This window comes from Drosophila montana, unplaced genomic scaffold (assembly GCF_035044405.1).
Source record: "Drosophila montana isolate Dmon_TW-CO22-7 unplaced genomic scaffold, ASM3504440v1 contig_3833_1, whole genome shotgun sequence".
Taxonomy (NCBI): Eukaryota; Metazoa; Arthropoda; class Insecta; order Diptera; family Drosophilidae; genus Drosophila; species Drosophila montana.
Genome location: NW_026998704.1, coordinates 1,987,115 through 2,005,765, shown reverse-complemented (window position 1 = coordinate 2,005,765; position 18,651 = coordinate 1,987,115). Strand labels below are relative to the sequence as shown.

Genomic DNA, 18,651 nt, shown 5'->3' with positions numbered 1-18,651 from the left:
CAAAGTGTCAAAGTAAATAACAAACAATGAAAATACAATAACAACAATAACAGCACGTGTACACACACACACCCTTAAATAAAAAACGAGATCGCACCCTCACACACACACATACACACACACACGTGACGCAGTTCCTTTGCACACATCCTGCGAAACCATTTTGTAACTCACTTTGCACTGTATTATTTTTGAAAATGAAGTCCGAGCAGCTTTGTTGATATGTTGTCACCCGCATACTCTCTTTATGATAGTTTTTCCTTGCATAAATATGACAGTCCAGCCCATTTATTTAGACTCAGATTTACCATAACTATTTGTATCAGAGCCAAGATAATAATATAAATATTTAATTATTGTTTTTAGTTATTAAATGCATGTTAAATTTGACTGGCAAGAATTCCGCCGTTTCTTGTTAAGCACAAATGAATGTCGTAAATTTCCCTAAATACTCTGTAAAACTATCAGTGGCAGTTTTTAATTTATTTTGATCGCAATCAGATTGTTTATATCGATTATTTTTGCGCCCATCGATAATTAGATTTTACTATTATGTATTATTTGAAATTCTTGAGTCTATCAAGCTAAAGCTTATTTAATTAAGGAACTCTTTTAATTATTTATACGCTTCTTAATTAAGGTTTTTATAGCCTTATGAACTGAGGAAATTTTCCCGATAGTATAGTGTTTTATATCGTTTATCGAAACTATCTACACTATTACATCAGTTTTAAAAAATATTAGATTTAATACATTATGTGGATTAAAGGGTGATATAAAAAAAACCATGGCTATATTATTATAGCGTATAGTTCTTAGGCATTATGAAGTCGTGCCGCAGCTAAGAGACCCTACTGAAAGGGTATTATGAGGCATTTAAACCCATACGCGTAAGTCGCAACGAAATACTTTACAAACTGCGCTGCTGCGCACGTACACACCTAACCCCCTTACTCACGCACATTCACTCGCCCCCGCTCCACCTTTCCGACACGCGCATTTGTCAGGCTCCCCCGCCAGGCCATGCGCCCCCCTTTGGCTGTCCAGTGGCAATATTTTGCGCCATTATTGTTGGCAACTCGGAGGCAAAGCGTTTATAAATTTATTGTTTTCTACGCGTGTACTCAAGTGTTGCTGCGTGTTTCTGGCAACAAATTGGCCAACAAGAGGCGCAACAAACGCCCGAGCGGGCAGCGCGCAGGGGACAGGCAACACAACGAGAGGAAATGTTAGCTTTCATTTTGGCTTTTGGCCACTCAACTCGTTGCGGTGACGCATTTTATCATAATTATATTAACACTCCAAGAGCATCTATAGTTTATGTTCATGGGCTTTCGGGCGCATAAATTTAAAACCAGCGCCCCGAAAAGTAGGCAACATTTTCGCGTTAAAGCTTTACGTTGTGTGTTGAAAAGGGGAAAGAGTATAATCATTTGGAAAATACGCTTATATTGCCTAATCTAGACATAGAGATATTCTGTAAGGGTAGATTAGTTTGAGTTCTTTTGAAAATAAAGTAAAAGTACCTTTAATAAATCAGCCAAATGTAAAATATTTATATATCAAGTTTTGTTTAACTGTTGCATAAGCAGCCACGATTCGCATATATACCTTGTCGAATTCAGAGTATAAAAACAAAAATTAATGCATAACAGCAGCTGGAGGTACAACTGCGAGTGGGTTGGCGGGGCAGGTTCAAAAGTGCACACATGACATATTATTATTTCAGCTGTGTGTGTGTGTGTGTATGTGTGTATTTATGTGTAAATTGTTGTTCTTTTTCCGTGCAAAATTCATTTCGCGCCATATGCGCATTTAGCACGGACACAGACCGCAACAGCAGAGGAAAGCAGCTGAAAAATGAAAGTGGGCGAACGGGGACACAGGAGCAGCAGTTGGCAGCCAAGTGAAAAAGCCAACACACAAGCAACTCCCACACACACACACACACACACTTATATATATAGGCATAATTAAAAAAATATTTTGTACTCTGGCATTACAAAAACAAATACAAGCAGCAGCTGGAATCTCTGCGGGATTTGGGGTGGCTTGGTGTGGCACTTGAGCAACCGGCTCGTATTTAGGCCAAATATGTGAGGCAAAATGGTCAGCTCCCTCCCCGTAATATAAAATTAAATTACAATTAAATTAATTTTATTTTATTACATTCCTTTCGCCCCACCCCGCTGGACTTGGTCCAATCTGGGGCCAAGCATTATGTGGAAACATAATCACATAATGAAATGCGAATTATTTCTAGGTGGTTGTGGCCTAGTGGTTGTGGTGGTTTCTCTGGACTAGTCGCACCACTCAATTAAGCGCAATTGAATTATAATTCGTTTGTTGTTGCATTCTAAGAACCAAAACTAGTTGAGGGCACAAAACTAGGAGGATAAACTTTTTGCCTTGCGAAATTGTGTTATATAAAGGAATGTTAATTCGCTTCGATAAGTTGCAAACAAAATAAATGGCTGCATGAGGAATTCGTTGAAATGTATACTACTTGTTGTAAGGCAAGCAGATATTGTAAAGGACATTTGTGAAGAAGGCAACACACTGCTTAATATACACTAGCTTGTGTAAGGGCAAGAGATAATAACTAACTAATGTGACTGTGAGTAAAATTCCAATTAGTTTTCTCTGATCTATCCTAAGGAAGTTATATAATATAATAGTCGTATTTTGACATACTTGGGAAACTTGGGTAAGCCATAATATATGATTGCAGTGCTAAGAGTGATCAATAATATCCACAATATCCACTTATGGCAGCTATATAAAATAGTGAGTGAAGGCCCACATATCATAAAGTTTGAATATATAATAATATAATTTTTAAACAGTTAATGGAGCATGAAACATTTTTTTTTATGCAATAAAAAAAGTTTTAAATTTCACATAATTCAAATGTATACTGAACATTTTCGTAATGCGAACTGAAAATGCGGCCCTTAAAGCATTTTCCATCGATTATATTTGAGTCCTGTGGCCATCTCTGCTGGGGCACAACAACAACACACACAACCCGATACTTTTATTGGCACAGACAAGGCGTTTTACGCTTTAAGATATGCCAATGCCTGAAATTGATTATGGGCTACACATTGAGTGTTTGGATGCCAATAACCAGAGAAGTAGCTGGTCGTAACCTTATCTGCCCCGAGCAACTTGGGGCAAGCTGCCAACCCGCCCCAATAGGAGGCTCAAGCACAACAACTGCCGAGTTGGCACTTTTACTTATGACGTGTAAGCGGCTCAAACAGTTTATGCGATTTATTTCCTTATTGGCGGCACGTGCCGCTGCCTGCAACCACCAGAAACCACTAGAAACTGAGCCACAGTTTAAAGCGTTTCAGCGAAGGGCTTCGCGCCGAGGTCTCTCTCTCTCCCTCTCTCTCTCTCTCTTTCTCTTCGAAACGTGTGAAATATTGCGATCTATCACACCCCTCGCCAAAATCGGAGCAAACAACAAAAAAAAAAAAACTCATTACGCGCCCAGCATTTTATTCTGTCTAGAATGTGGGTTTATCTAACGATACAACGTCCCATTTGATGGACATTGAAGCAGTCAGCGAACTGGACAGCCGCCAGCAATTTAAAACTCTTGCTAAATTGTCTCAAATTTCGGCTGCTGTCGTCGGGGCCATTGTCTGAATGACATTAACTCGCATTTTTCTTCAAGCTCTGTGTATTCTTATGCAGATTTGCCGCCTTAAGTGACAACTTTCGGCATAGCCGGGGAGTGGGTGTCGTTGGAGGAATGCGCCCCGTTTGCTTTACCAAAATGAAAATCAACTTGAAGAGCATAAATAATCTTTTATGTTCTATGTGTTTCACAGTCAGCGGCGTGGCGGCAAATTAACTTTAAAAGCATTTCGCCAATAAATGGATAAGGAATATCTAAAAGTTTATTAGACCGAAAAGCGATTGATGACAGTTCAGGGCAGCAAATGAAATTACGGCCAATAATTGCCAGGAGCGGGGTGACATATTTATGGCTCGATTTGGAATATACTTTTATTTTCGTTGCCTTCACATTGGAGGATATACACATCTGAAGTAGCAAACTTTCTAAATTTACAGCTTATTTTAATAGTGCTGTATATTTAAAGAACTTGTTTGATTTTGGAAACTGGTTTATTTTTGTTTCATCCCAACAGTTGTAAACATAAGAGTTTATTTTATTTTGAGCAATTTCAGATTTTTCATAACCATTTCATTTCTCGTAAACCATTTTAATAGGTTTTCAGAGCGAAATTATATTTTCTGCTGCACATTTTTATTGCTTCTATTTCACGCTCGAAAAGTAAAAGATACTGGCAAATATTTGGAAAGCGCCACGCCCACTTACAACGGATTTGCTAAAAATAAATTAAGTCAATTGCCGGAATGTGAAATGGGCAATAAGGGGTGGCGTCGGCATCCAAAGCTGATTTTAGAAACTACAACGAAATGCAACCGCATCGAATTGATTTGAGCAATTTGAAAGAGCGCAAAAATGTGCTCTACAAAATGCAATTGGCATTGAAAAACCCCCCGTACAACGCGGCGGAACACAACAGAAAAGCCAACCCAACGATCCATTTAACCACCACCCTCCGTGATAGGAGCCATCGACATGAGCTGCATGCGAAATGCCAGAAAGCCCAAAAGCAATATTCAGCTCGCAGCTAGCAAATGTTCGAGTATATATATTGAAGAAATTCTGCAACCGCTGGAAAACATTTTTTGGCTGCCTCCAGTCAATCAAATCGCTCAACGAATTCGAAATTCCCTCCCACCTCGCCCGTTCTTCAGCGCCTTGCTTTGTTGTGAATAAAAGGTAATGAATTTCTATTCCAGCGAAGTTGCTTTTAATGAGCAGCAAGAATTTTACTGAAAGCAGCCATAATAATGCAGACGCAAATTGTAAAGGGGTATGTTTTACGAAAAAAAAATACCCCGCACTTTGCTCAATAACGTTTTTTATAATTTTTTCCTATTATTTATCTTACTTTTCCAGTCTAGAGTAAATAAGAGAGCAAATTAGAGAGGATAAATAAATCTTAATATATATATTTTTTTATTTTATTATCAGTTTGGGATATCGTTATAAACTATTGAACTAACTTTTAAAATGGCACTAATTATTATGGTCTTAGGCTAAGATGACAATACTTCTTTATCCAATTCTAGGAATTTTACACATTATTATTAAAATCCCTGTCTCTATAAGATTTGAAAATATTCAGAAAACCAATCTAATGCACAATGTTTTAAACCTATCGATACAGCATTCCGGGAGTCATCATCGATTTTTCGCCATTATCGAGTGGCTCATAACACTTTACTATTCAAATCCCAGTAGCTATGAAAGTTGTGAATATTCTAAAAAAAAATTAAGTAACCTGTTCGAAAACCAAATATACAGTATTTTATAACTGTCGATAAACGCGATGTCTTCATTCCGAATGTCATCATCGTACATCTTACCATTATCGATTGTTTCAAATCTTTTTGTTGTTATTACCTGCAAAAAGCTCATTTTACAACTAAAGTTTTCAAGATCTAACCACATCAAAATATTAAATTATTGCCAGAATAAGCTATTATCGAAACTATTGAATTCAGCGATAGCTTTTCAGAAATATTGGCAACAATCGCAACTAAAAAGTCATCTCTGATTGCAAGAAAGGAAAAAAATCTTCCAATCAAATAACTAATTGCAAAAAACAACTGCAAAATAACTGAACCAATTCAAAAAGTTGGTTGCAAGTTGTCGCTGCTTTTATATTTTATTTTCCTTTATTTAGTGTTTGGGTTGCTGTATACGCCAGAAACTGCGACAAAAGGTTGCCCTGAGGTTGGGGCAAATGGTGGAAATAGCTGCTGTAATATGTTTGTATATATCGAGCATATGAAATTCACACATCATGAACACAGATATAAAAAGTTAATAAGAAGCCGGGAACGTGACAGGAAGCATTGGGGCAACTGTGGCAAGCATTCACTTTCAAGTCGTGCCACACAGTTTGGGTTAAGGTGTGAAAGTTTAGTTTGCTCTCACCGTATGTCGGGGATAAAACTGAATTCAAATGTCTGGGGAGTAAAATACAAATTGTTGCCAAATTGATTTCCATTTACTGTAAGTCACTCGCCATGTCATAAAATAACAGGGAACATATGTATGTCAATGTCATCAATGTGTAACAAAAGCTAATCATGAAGAGTTGAAGAATTAAGGCAAAGATGTCTTGGGTAAATAAAGTAAGTAAGTAAATAAGTGTGTAAGGCAGGTTGTATGCAATATAAACAGTGGAAGTGGACGACAATAGTTGGCAAAGAATTTAAAATACAGTAGAAAGATACTAGAGCAAAATATTTGAAAGCGTGGGCGAAGAAGAAGAGAGAATTTGTAAGCTTCTGACTTTAAAATGTGTTCATTTGGAATTGGAAAACATTTGCACAGATCACAAAATTTCTATACAAAAAACAATTGGTTCCCATACCAATCGCTTATCAACATATCAAATGTCATTTCATAGATTAATTAAATATATAACAATGAAATTTATGTTATAATTATTCAATCTTCAATCTTCATCAACCAGTTAAGAATTCTGTTCAACTTAAAGTGCCAAAATTAAATAACAAACTTATGAATTGCCTAGCAATAGTATTTTGATAACAGTCAAATTGAACGGTAGTCCTACTTAGATAACGTATCATATCATTTGAGTTTATTTATAAAAACTGTGAAATGCTAAAAGTTTTCTCTTATGACTAAGCGAACCCTTCACACAAGATATAGTTGTCTGGTTTGTTATCGAACCACACAAAACATAGACGGACTTGTGGATAATTCTTGAGTATTGCAATTTACTATAACTATATGATAATGTCATAGAATTCGATAAGGCAAAAATGTATGCTATACAAACAAAAGAGAAAGAGAAATGCCTTAATAACCATACAAAACTATTTACAATTCGTCACAATACTCATAATACATATTTCAAGAGTATAAAAAACACGACTTGTTTAAGCTATTAAAACTTTTATTACACCAGCAACATGTTATCAATAAACTGTTGTATGGGAGTCAGCTGAATAAGCAGCTACTTTCGCTAATGAAATGTCTAAACACGCGCAGTTAGCTGATAGCGAGTCATTTTCAGCTTGATTATCAGTGCAGTAAGCTTGTGGGATCATCATATTGAGGGTACGCCCATGAAAAGCTGCCAAGTGGCAAATGCAGCTTCCCAACCGCAGATTAGCTCACAGCAAGCTGCCACACAAATTTCACTTGAATAAAGAAAAGAGGGAGAGAGCAGCTGCGAGAAGAGGAGAGTGAGAGAGATAGGTGTGAGTAGCAGCAAAGGCGAGCAATTAAATGCGAAAAGAAAAACTTTTCATCGTTGCGTAGAAAAGCAAAGTCACAAAGGGCACCCCCAACCGTCGTTAATGTAAATATATGTATATGTATATGTGTGTGTGTGTGTGGCTATTTGGGTGTGTTAGGGACTTTATGTCTCTTATACGAAGTGAGTTTAAAGCTGGATACACAGCTTCCGTAGTTGTGTATACGCAACAGCATGGATAGTCGTGTGAGGAGTTTTATTAAAGTACAACAAATATTTTTAATGAGTCTGAGTACTCAGACGAGATCTTGGAAAATTTCACCTAAGGAAGTTAAAAACGAATGGAAGACTGTTAAACGAACTTTAAGCATATTATGATTTGGATAGGATCTCTTAAATAGCCTACGACTAAGAGCTCAGCACATACCACACATTGTTGTCCTCGGCATATAGAAAATCTAATACATTATTATAAAAGCTCTGCATGACAGTACGTGCTATGATAATTAGATAAATCCACGCTCACAGATGGAAAAAGGGCGGAAAACTGAGATAAAACCTGGCGTGTGCTCGTAATTTACACATAATATTTTATATAATTAATTTATAAATACATATATTTTTATTTTATATATTTATATATGTTTTTCATATATTTATATATATATATTTTTTTTACATATTTATACTATTTGGATCGAAAAAATTGGCGTTGTTAATTGTAGGGTAAATGTTAGCCGTGCAGCTTTGTTGGGTTTGTCATTAGCTTAACAAAATTGTAAAGTGGCTCCGCATGTAATGTTGCTTTCGCTTTTAATTGTCCATGTGTCCAGCTCCAACGCCCGCGCAGGAGTCATCCACGATTCCGTGCGTATGTGTATGTGTGTGTCTGTACGATGTGTGCGAGTGTTATTAACAACTTTAACATCACTTTGGTGTGCCCTCCAACGTGTTCCAGCTGCTGTTTGCCATGGTTGTTGTGCTTGTTGTTGTTGTTGCTGTTTTTGTTGTTGTTGTTCTTGTTGCTGTTGTTGTTGGCTGCTTGTGTTAATCTTATGGCAAGTGTCCCCCGTGCGTCCCAGTGGCTGCCACCCACCAGCCGCAGTTAACTTAAGTGCCAGCCAAGCACACACACACATACGCACACACAGCATACGCGCACACACATTTTTGCATGATGATGGCTCCATTTTGAACGTTCTGAATTATCAGAAAAAGCAGCCAGGACGTTGACGACGTATTTCCATTGTCCTTTTATACATAAATTTATTAATTGCTACCACTCGCTGTGTTAATTGTGTGCGTTGCGCCACTTCAATTAATAACGTCCTTTTAGTATGGGGAGTCCCTAGTTGTCAGCAAAACATATTATAAACTTTGCCAGAAAGTTGTCCTGCACAGCAAAAATCAATTTTTAAATTACAGCGCAATGAGCTCATGTATGAGGGAGGACCTAGGACACGGGGTCCACTGCTGACCAGTTTTAACGTCGTCAGGCGCAGGTGGTGACTCCCACATGACGGCAACGGCAGCGACAAACAATAAGCCAGAGGTCATACACAGGAGAAAAAAATGGAGAGCATAAATTAAGTTTTGACTACTTAATTTTTGCGGCAGCTGTTCATGAATTTTAAGTAAGAGTCAAATAGGATTCATCTTGAAAAAAGTATGGCATTTAAAGACAAATCTTTTTGTCTTAATTTAAACATAAGAATTTTGAATTATGTAACTATTTTATTTTACTTCTTCGTTAGTTTTAGAGCAAAATATTTTTCATTTATATTTCAAGTCAAGCTGACTTTAATTTAAAAAGAGCTAACTAAGGAAAATCATATTTAAATCAAGGGTTTATAATTTTATCGAAACGATTTTCAGCCACGTGTTAAATAATGATTTCATAGTCTTTTTTTTCGCAGTGTACTTCGTCCTACCTCGTCCTGCCGCCCGGCGTCCTGTCGACTGGTCTTGCTGCCTGAGGCACTGTTATTGAATCGAGTTACATGTCAAAAGAAGCGCCTGTGGCAAAAGTGGGCGCTACAAGCGAGTAAACAACAATAAAGCGAAGACAAACAAAAGCGCAACAAAAGCTGGGCACAAGGAAAAAGGCGAACACGAGGACGAGCCACGGGACATGATGAATGGGACGCGTTGCTAGACAATTTTTCAATTTGGATGGCACCAAAAGTTGGGAATGACCAGTTCTCTGGCACTGCAATCGATCGCTGCAACCTGCAATTTGCCGCCTGACTGAGCCTAACGAGGACAAAAAAAAATCAACAAGCAAAATGGAATGAAATGAAGTTTTTAGGGTCAGTGCATGGTCAAAAATTGCATCTGAAAAAAAAAACACACCCCTCGATGAATTCTCAAACTGCAAGTGCATAGCAAAGACACATTACTTCAGAAGTGACTCCTACAAAGTGACTAACTAGTAGGAGGTGAGTAACAAAACGCTGATTTGTTATTTTGGTGAAAAACAACATTTTAAGGAGTCCGAGTCTGAGCAGATTCTCGTTAGTTTTAAAAACAAACTCATCTAACAATGTGACAATCGCATAGCATTGTAACTAGTTTAACTAAAGAAAGTACTCATGTGTATATGTTTAAAATGTATTTAATCATTAAATCAAGAAGGGAATGTATCTTCCCATTGTCAAGGATAAAATATTATATCTTTGCAGACAAGCATGACATTACTGATTGATATGGATGTTATTTAACTTATTCATTAGGAAGCATAGCGCCGGTCGTAAATGCTTGATTTTGAAATTAAAACGAGAATGCTCTAGTCGGGGGAATGCCTGACTAGGGAATACCCTAAGCCATAAGACCCAGATATTTGCTCAAAAAAACATAATTTGGATATCGATTTTTATCGATTCCTAGGAATCGGTTTAAGTTATCAATGATCGGAATCAAACTCAAACTGCGCGCACTAGGAGGACCCACGTTCCAAGTCCCTGCCTCTTTAAGTATCTGAGGTCGATGTGATCATGCACACGGACAGACGGACGGACTGAAAGGTCTGACTGTCCAGACGAACCAGGCTAGATCGACTCGACTTTTGATGCTTAATAAGAATTTACACAGTTCATGATAGTAACCTCTTTCTGTTACATACATTTGCCATTTACCATCATGCCCTTTATTGTCATGTTTAATGGGTTTAGGGTATAAAAAGTTTTTGATATACACAAGTCTATCATTTATGTAGTAGTGCAGTCAAGTCGACTCTGAAATATGCATGGCATGCAACAAAAAGACGCCTTTACTCGCCTTGTTATTTTTGGTCGCTTGGGGCGTTATAGTTCGCAACGAGTTTAAGCTTAGAACAACTAACAACGTGTCAGCTTGGTTGAAAAATATTTTAACTTGAGAATAATAGCCTGATTCCACTATGCTCAAAATATGTTACATTAACAAACTTCACATTCTGCGATTCCATAAGCAAGTGTAACATATGAACGGCAAAAGCACCGCTTCTTTAAATTAACAGCTGGGGGTTCGATTTGATTTATCTAAGCGCCGCAAAGTTGTCCTTCCGAAAGTCAAATAATACGGCCTCGAAGTGGGGGGCTCTATTTAATGGACTCTTTGCGGGATTTTGCCTTCTTTACATGTTAAAAACTGTGGGATTAGTAAAATGTAATATATAATTTTAAGTTACAGCTTTCCTTTATTGCTATATTAGTTGTTTATGGTAATGATTGTTTTATATTTTTCAAACCATCGATAGGAATTTCTATAAATTATCACAAAATACCCGAATTACTAGGGGCAAATAGCAATATTTTTTGAAAATGTTACAGTTTTTACAAATGTGGAAAATGTTGTTTCTTATGGGAAAACGTACTGGCAAAATGTTACATTCGCAAAAAATTTTGTTGGTTCTTGTTAAAATGTCGATTCTTAATATCGTATAGAAAAGACCTGCCAATAAAAACACTAGTTACTTTAGGATAGAGTATCAGCAATGCAGCAAGAAACATTTTTGGTGAGTACTAAAACATTACTAATATCTTCTATGATAAAACATATAATTGTCAAGCACTTGGAATGAGGCTTAGACACTAAAATGTAGATACATATATTTATTCTTGTTTGGCTTACCGCTTGCCCTTAAATGCCAGCAAATACTTTTTGTTGGCGGGAAAATTGTTGGACTGCACAGAGCCGGTGGCGCCGGCGCGCAAGGGAAACTGTTTGTGGAAGAGCGGAATGCTAACGTCGAAGCCGTGACGCATTTGAAGAACACTCATGCTGGCCTTGGCCAGAATGGCTTCGCCGGCATCAAAGCCAAGCGAGTGCTCGGCATAGTCCGGCCAGGTGCCAGAATACAGATTGAAGATGATGTGATTGCGTCCATTATTCCAATGCGGCAGGCGCGCCAGACGCGATGGCACATTGCGCACATAATCCTCAGAGAGCGAGTCGCGGTCCAGCGTATCGATGCCCAGCACAAAGAGGCAGGCGGCGGCGGGATCGCTGGTATGATACCGCGACTCCTGTATGGCAGTGAGTATCTTCTGATAGTTGGCCGAGCTGGGCGGTGCGGCGCCCAGCGAGTTCAGCGGCTCCGGCGGGTAAACGTAGACCAGAAACTGATCGTAGCATTTGGTAAAATCGAAGCACGTCTCCATGCGACAAGCAGCCGCTGGCGGCTTCCTTTTGGCAACGACAGCAACGGCCGTCGACTCATTAGACAGCGGCTGGCGCTGCTCATAGCCCATAAAGCTGGGGAGTTGTGCGTACGGTTGAACACCCCCATCCTTGGCCGATTCGTGCTGGGCGCGCCGTGGTCGATGCGGCGCCCCTTTCAGCCTATAGCCGCCAAAATAGCAATAGGCCAGAAACGCGCACGAGACAAAGACCAGTATGTAACGCTTTTTAGCCTGCATGCTGACAAGAGTCCAGCTGGGGTGCCGACTGGGTGCTGCGTTTGCTGCTGGGTTTTGTGATGATTTGGTGCTGGATCCGCTAGAAGTTAATTTGGTAAGTCGATTGCTTACGGGTGGGAGGGGTGCAGGCGTGTAAGCAAGTGATGCTTCTTTAGTTCCTCTTGCTTAGTGTAAGCGCATTTTGCTCTGCTTCTTTTTATTTGTTATTGTTGGGTTTGTTACGGTCGCCGCAGCAGCCCCTCTCTCGCTCTCGCTCTGTCTCTCTTTCTCTGGTATTGTTGTTGTTGTTGCTGTTGGCTGCGACGTCTTTGCGCGCAACTTTGCCATACACATTTCACTTGCATGAACTGAACACACATACATATATTAATCGTTTGACGCCACTTTTTAGTTACTTTGATTCAATTTTGTATATTATATTTAAGCATTTTTCTCTACGTATATTTTTCATTAGCTGGCGCGACGAGTTCGGCGTCGACAGCGGCAGCGACGACCACGACGACGACTTGGCAGCTAGCATATCTCATGCTCTCACGCATTCGCGCGGCGCGTGCAGCTGTATTGCACAATTTCAACCACTTTACCACTTAAACTAATAATAAATATAATTAATTTGTTTTATAAACAATGCGAACGCGACACAACGCAACACGAATCATTTTCAGCAGCGGAGAGCCACTGACTGAGAGAGCGTGTGTGAGAGCGTTAACCAACTGTCAAAACATTGACAGAGTTGCCAAGCGTTGCCAGAGCCAAGCCAGACGTTAACTTTTAAACAAAATATATTCAACCTTTAAGAATATTAATGAAATACGCAAATGCTGTTTCATTAGCTAATAAAGCCAATATTTTTGGTGCACTATACTCGCATTTTAGCTAAGTTTTTAACACGCTGTATTGCGCTTAGCGCTGCGCGTATTGCACGGCCAAACAATATATCAATTTTTGCCGCGCCGTCTTATGCGCGCTCCACTTGGATGCGTTTTGAAGGCTCGGCGTGTACTGCCATTGACATGTAAGTGTCTTTGGCCAACGAGCCTTGCTTGGAAAGCCATTATTTTAGCTCCTGGAAGGCGAAGACATGCGCACAACGCACGCAACATTGTGCGCGCAATTAGGTGGCAACGCCATGCAGACATACGATCAGCTGTTTGTCTGATTCAACAATTCACGGTGTTTTAGTGTTTGTAGCATGCATGTGCGTTTGGCTGACTGTGTGTGTGCATGTGCATGTAGGCATGTGGGCAATGGAAGGCGCAAAATGTTTTCCCTCGAGCGGCGGCTGTTTGTCAAATGTAATTATACAACTACACAAATGCATCTGCACAATATTAATTGTTTGGTCAAATTGATTGCATTAACAAATACATGATTTAAACTGGATACACAACCATGCACATGCATACACAAACATACATACATACATACATATGCATGTTGAATTTCCCTCTGGAGAGCATTTTTGTTTATTTGCTTAACATTATTTTATGTGTGTTGGACGCACGAAAGTAATTATGTACATAAGCAAATACAAACACGCTGCCCATTGCAGAGACCACCAAAAAACAAAAATTTTTGGACATTGCCTGGCGCATCCGCATCCGTCTCCGGCTCGAGCTCCGGTTGCCCTTTTGGACCGCGCAATTTCCCGTTACAAACGCGTTTAGACTGGAATTTCAATTATGCACAGGAATGCCGTCCATGCGCCCCCGCATCCTACCACCAACCGCAATTATGATGTGCCCCCACATAAGCAAGAACCCCAACAAAATATGCCAGGCAGCTGTTCCGTCACGGCTTCTGCTGCTGTTGCTTCTACTGCTGCCTCTGCCTCTCAGTCTCCCTCTCCCTCTGTCTTTATGGCTTTATAAGTTGCCCTGTTCGGGTTGACTTGCATGCAAATGAAATCAGCGAAGGGCTAATAAAAAATAGATTCTGCAGCACGAGCACTTGAAGCATCCTCTCATCATATAAAGAACTCAGACTAGACGGCTGCCAACTCAAAACAAATTGCAGTTCCCAGCAGCCGCACTCAACTTTTGTGTGTAGAATTTAATTTTGTCGTCACAGCCTGCATGCTGCACTTGCATTTGTTGTTGCTAGAGAGGAGCTACGTGTCAGTGTGTGTGCGTGTGCGTGTGCGTGTGTGTGTCAGTGTGTGAGAGTGGAACAGCAACAGCTGCTTCTAGAGATGTGCCGTGTCAGTTGGTTAAAAAATATCCTCTATATTACCAAAATCTTGGCTTGACTATATATCTTGTTATGATGATAACGAATATAATTTCACAATTACTTTTAATACATTAAAAATTCATGCCTTTTCGAAGTAAATTTATATTCCATTTGAAAAATTAAAATTTCTAAGAGATACATTTATTCACAAAAAAAAATATTAAGATTAGTTATAGAATACAATTTATGCTTACATATATTAATCATAATTTCATTATATACTTATTAAATTAAATAATTTCTATAGATAAAAACAAATATATTCTCAAAACAAGAGCTTTTAATTTGGGTCAATATATGTAAATATATAGTTTCAGACCAATTATAATTTCTCGAAGAAATAGCTTCCAAAATGTGACTTTATGTCGAAGCTCCATTTTTGTGTATGTCACATCATTAAGTTTTTTTTTATTTTTCTTTCATAAACATTTATAGTTTAAAATTTAATGAAAAGAAAATATATACTCCATCAAAAAGAAGTTGTCTTTTTTCTCTAAATAAATTTTAATTTTAATTTCTTTCACAAATATTAATAGTTTACAATTTAACAACAGCAAAATATGATGCCAATAAAAATAAAACTCTGTCATTTCAAAAAACAAAATAAGCCGAGCTCAATTTTATTTTCATTTCTCATTTAGATCGGCTATTTTTTCCATCGCCAGCAGGAGTTGCATGCGACAAGCCGCCCCTTTGCCATGGTCATGCATTTCGTTTCCGTTTCCGGCAGTTCTAATTAAGTGTCAGACTTCCTGGTCGTCATCGTCCACGTCGCCTGCTGCTGCTTGCGTTTCCCTTTTGCATTTTTTAATACCCTGTGTGCATAACAAAAAATACTAAACAGACAGGGTATAAGCTGTTCAAATATATACATATAACAAAAAGCAGGTATTCTTGTCTCATAAAATATAGTTAAGTCCATTCACCTAGCTTCCGAATATATATAAATATATTCTGCTCTGCTCAAATCCTGTTAAGTAAAATCCGGCATATAAATTGTAGGAAGGGTTAGGATTATAGTTTACAGTTAGTTTTAATTACGTATTCTCTGATTGTTAATACATTTTAAGTAAATGCCACTTTTTACTTGAGTTTACTTTTGGTAAATCGATCTCAAATTGTTGAGCTTGAACATAAAAGTATATAGTTTATTTAAAATCTTAATACATACCAGGTCAGAAAAGGAAAACTATATAGATACATGTCTTTAGATGACCTAACTAAGTCTTCATTTTCTTGATTATCTGGTGGACGAGGTAACATCTCGTCGATTGGATTCTTAGCTCAAGTTAGTTTGTGAGTTTAGTTCTTGTGCATTTGTCCGTTTCATGCTAAATTACAGGAAAACGCCCACGAAAGTTAATCAATCATGCACACGCTGGACTTTTTTATATAATCAGAGCATACTTTTAGGTGTTTTGCAGCTGGTGCGGCTGCTGCTGCTGCTGCGAATTCGCGTACTATGGGCAAAACTTTGATGAATTGTGCGCTGTAGCGCTGCATGCTAATGAAGGAATTCGATTTATTCCGGGCCACGCCCACGTAAATCTGTTTTCGGCAACTTTGTGGCTGCTCTTTGGCATAAGGACGCAGCATAATGCTGCGAAGAGCAGCGTGCTCCAAGCTGACTACCCCGCCCCATTACTCAACGGGGCGCAGGGCGCTCAAATAGACCACATAACAATCATGGCTGTTGCTTAAAGTTTGCAGCATCAGTGGCAGCATCGGTGGCAGCATCAGTGGCAGCAGCAGTGGCAACAACAACATAAATTCATTAGTTGCTAGACAACGGATTGCGGCAAAGGAGCAGCCCAGAACTCTGAGTCAGCTCCTTGTGCACTTACTACTCCGCCCACTTTCCCCTGCCCTCTGTTAAATAGCTACAAAATTTATGACGTCACTTTTAGTTGGTTGGACGACTTTATTTCATGGCACACTCGTGGATGCCCCTAAGAAGAAGAAGAAGAAGAAGAAGTAGGAGAACGCCGGAATGCTGTGGCAGATTGGAGTATTCAGCTTATTCTTTGTTTTGCACTTAGAAAAATGCTCTGCTCGGGATGAGGAGAGAGAGGGGCGGCGGTATATGAAACACGCCGGCAGGTCTCCTACGACCTGTCGGCCATCCATTACGCAAAGGTAAAAGATGAATTATACCCTGCTTTTTGGCTGCAATTAAACTCCCCTCGGAATGAAAAGAAAGATAAATTCTGATTGAAACGAGCTGCGAAAAAAATGTCCGGATCTAGCCGAACCCAGCACAAAATAAATATTATAGAGAAGAATTCTAAAGTTAAAAATTATATATTACTAGCGGGTATAACCCGGCCTTGCCCGTGGCATCAATGTTTCCAAAAAGCTTTGAAAATGATTTTGAAACTGATCGGACGGGAATCAAACAACTTTTATGCAAATCGGACAAAACTTAAAATTCACCAAAAAAATCTTTGAAATGCATTTTCCACCGAAGGAGCTTAGATTTAGCGAAAAATGTGAAACACGTCTCAAATGATTTTTATTATAGATCTTTGGAAATAAATTTGAACATAAAACGTCATCCACCAAATCTTCGACACCATTTGCACCAAGGAGGGATGGATTTTTCAAAAAGTGTGAAACACCCCTCCAATGAATTTGAACAAAGATCTTTGAAAATTAGTTTGGGGCCGATTGAATCGTAAACAAAAAACTTTCATACAACCGTTTTCCGCCAATTTACCACTGTTGCGGGTGGAATTTCCCAAATCGCTGAAATACGTATTCATTAAGTTCTTATCTAGAGCTTTGAAAATAAGTTTGAAGCAAATCGGACACAACTTAAAACCTCGCACAAAAAGTCTTTGAGTCGTATTCCACCCGAAAAAATTTGGATTCTGCGAAAAGTGTGAAACACGTCTCAAATGATTTTTCTTATAGATCTTTGGAAATGAATTTGAGCGCGAAACGTCACCCACCAAATCTTTGACCTCAATTTCCACCAAGGAGGAACGGATTTTTCGAAAAGTGTGAAACACCTTTTAAATGAATTTGAACAAAGATCTTTGAAAATAAGTTTGGGGCCGATCAAATCGTAAACAAAAAACTTTCATACAACCGTTTTCCGCCAATTTACCACTGTTGCGGGTGGAATTTCCCAAATCGCTGAAATACGTATTTATTAAGTTCTTATGTAGAGCTTTGAAAATAAGTTTGAAGCAAATCGGACACAACATAAAACTTCGCTCAAAAAATCTTTAAATCGCATTCCCCACGAAAAAGTGTGAATTCTGCGAAAAGTGTGAAACACGTATCAAATGATTTTTCTTATAGATCTTTGGAAATGAATTTGAGCGCGAAACGTCACCCACTAAATCTTTGACCTCAATTTCCACCAAGGAGGAACGGATTTTACGAAAAGTGTGAAACACCCCTCAAATGAATTTGAACAAAGATCTTTGAAAATAAGTTTGAGGCCGATCGGATGGTAAACAAAAAAGTTACATACAAACGTTTTTCGCGATTTTTCCATACTTGCGGGTGGAATTTCCCGAAACCCCGTCTTAACGTGCACCTACATCACATAAGGTAACTACAGTGAAAATTTCAGCCTCCTAGCTCTTACGGTTTGGGCTGTGCGTTGATCACCAATCAGTCAGTCAGTCAGTCAGTCAGTCAGTCAGTCAGTCAGTCATTCAGTCAGTCAGGACAAACAGTTTTATATATAGAGATAATTTGTCAAATTAAGTTTATATTTTAGTCTAATGTATTGTAAAATTATATTTTTATTTTTTATTATATATTATAGATATTTATCTAATGATATAGATAGAATAGCTTTCTCTCTCCTATTCTTTCTTTATGGTCACAGTTCTTATATAGCTGCCGCGACGTTTTGCCCTTTCATTAACAGGGTATTTTTTTGAAGACAAATCAAAATTTATTTCTTACTCATCCCTTATAAGTAAAATTGCATCCACCAAATGAGGTATTTCGCGGTTACTTGATATCCTTTTGAATTTTACTGTTGCGAAATACTTCCACAAGCCGCCACCCCCCGCAACTCAGAACTCCTGCGGCCACTCCTGTGGTTTTATGAGCGCCACATGGTCACGCCATACACAACACTCTCTTTGGGGATCATGGAATTGTTGTGCTATGTTCTGATTTTGTCTTTTATGACCCGGATGTGAACGATTATGGCT

The 18,651-nt window shown here is 38.7% G+C and overlaps 1 protein-coding gene across 1 annotated transcript in view; it reads right to left on the bottom strand.

Annotated features, from left to right (window-relative positions):
- Positions 1-12,924, bottom strand: part of ttv (exostosin glycosyltransferase 1 ttv) — a 79,894-nt gene extending 66,970 nt beyond the window's left edge. The window contains exon 1 of the mRNA XM_064695773.1: positions 11,454-12,924. Within this exon, the coding sequence (XP_064551843.1) occupies positions 11,454-12,241 (788 nt within the window). The 5' untranslated portion in view covers positions 12,242-12,924. The remainder of the gene's footprint in view (positions 1-11,453) is intronic.
- Between the last annotated feature and the right edge of the window lie 5,727 nt (positions 12,925-18,651).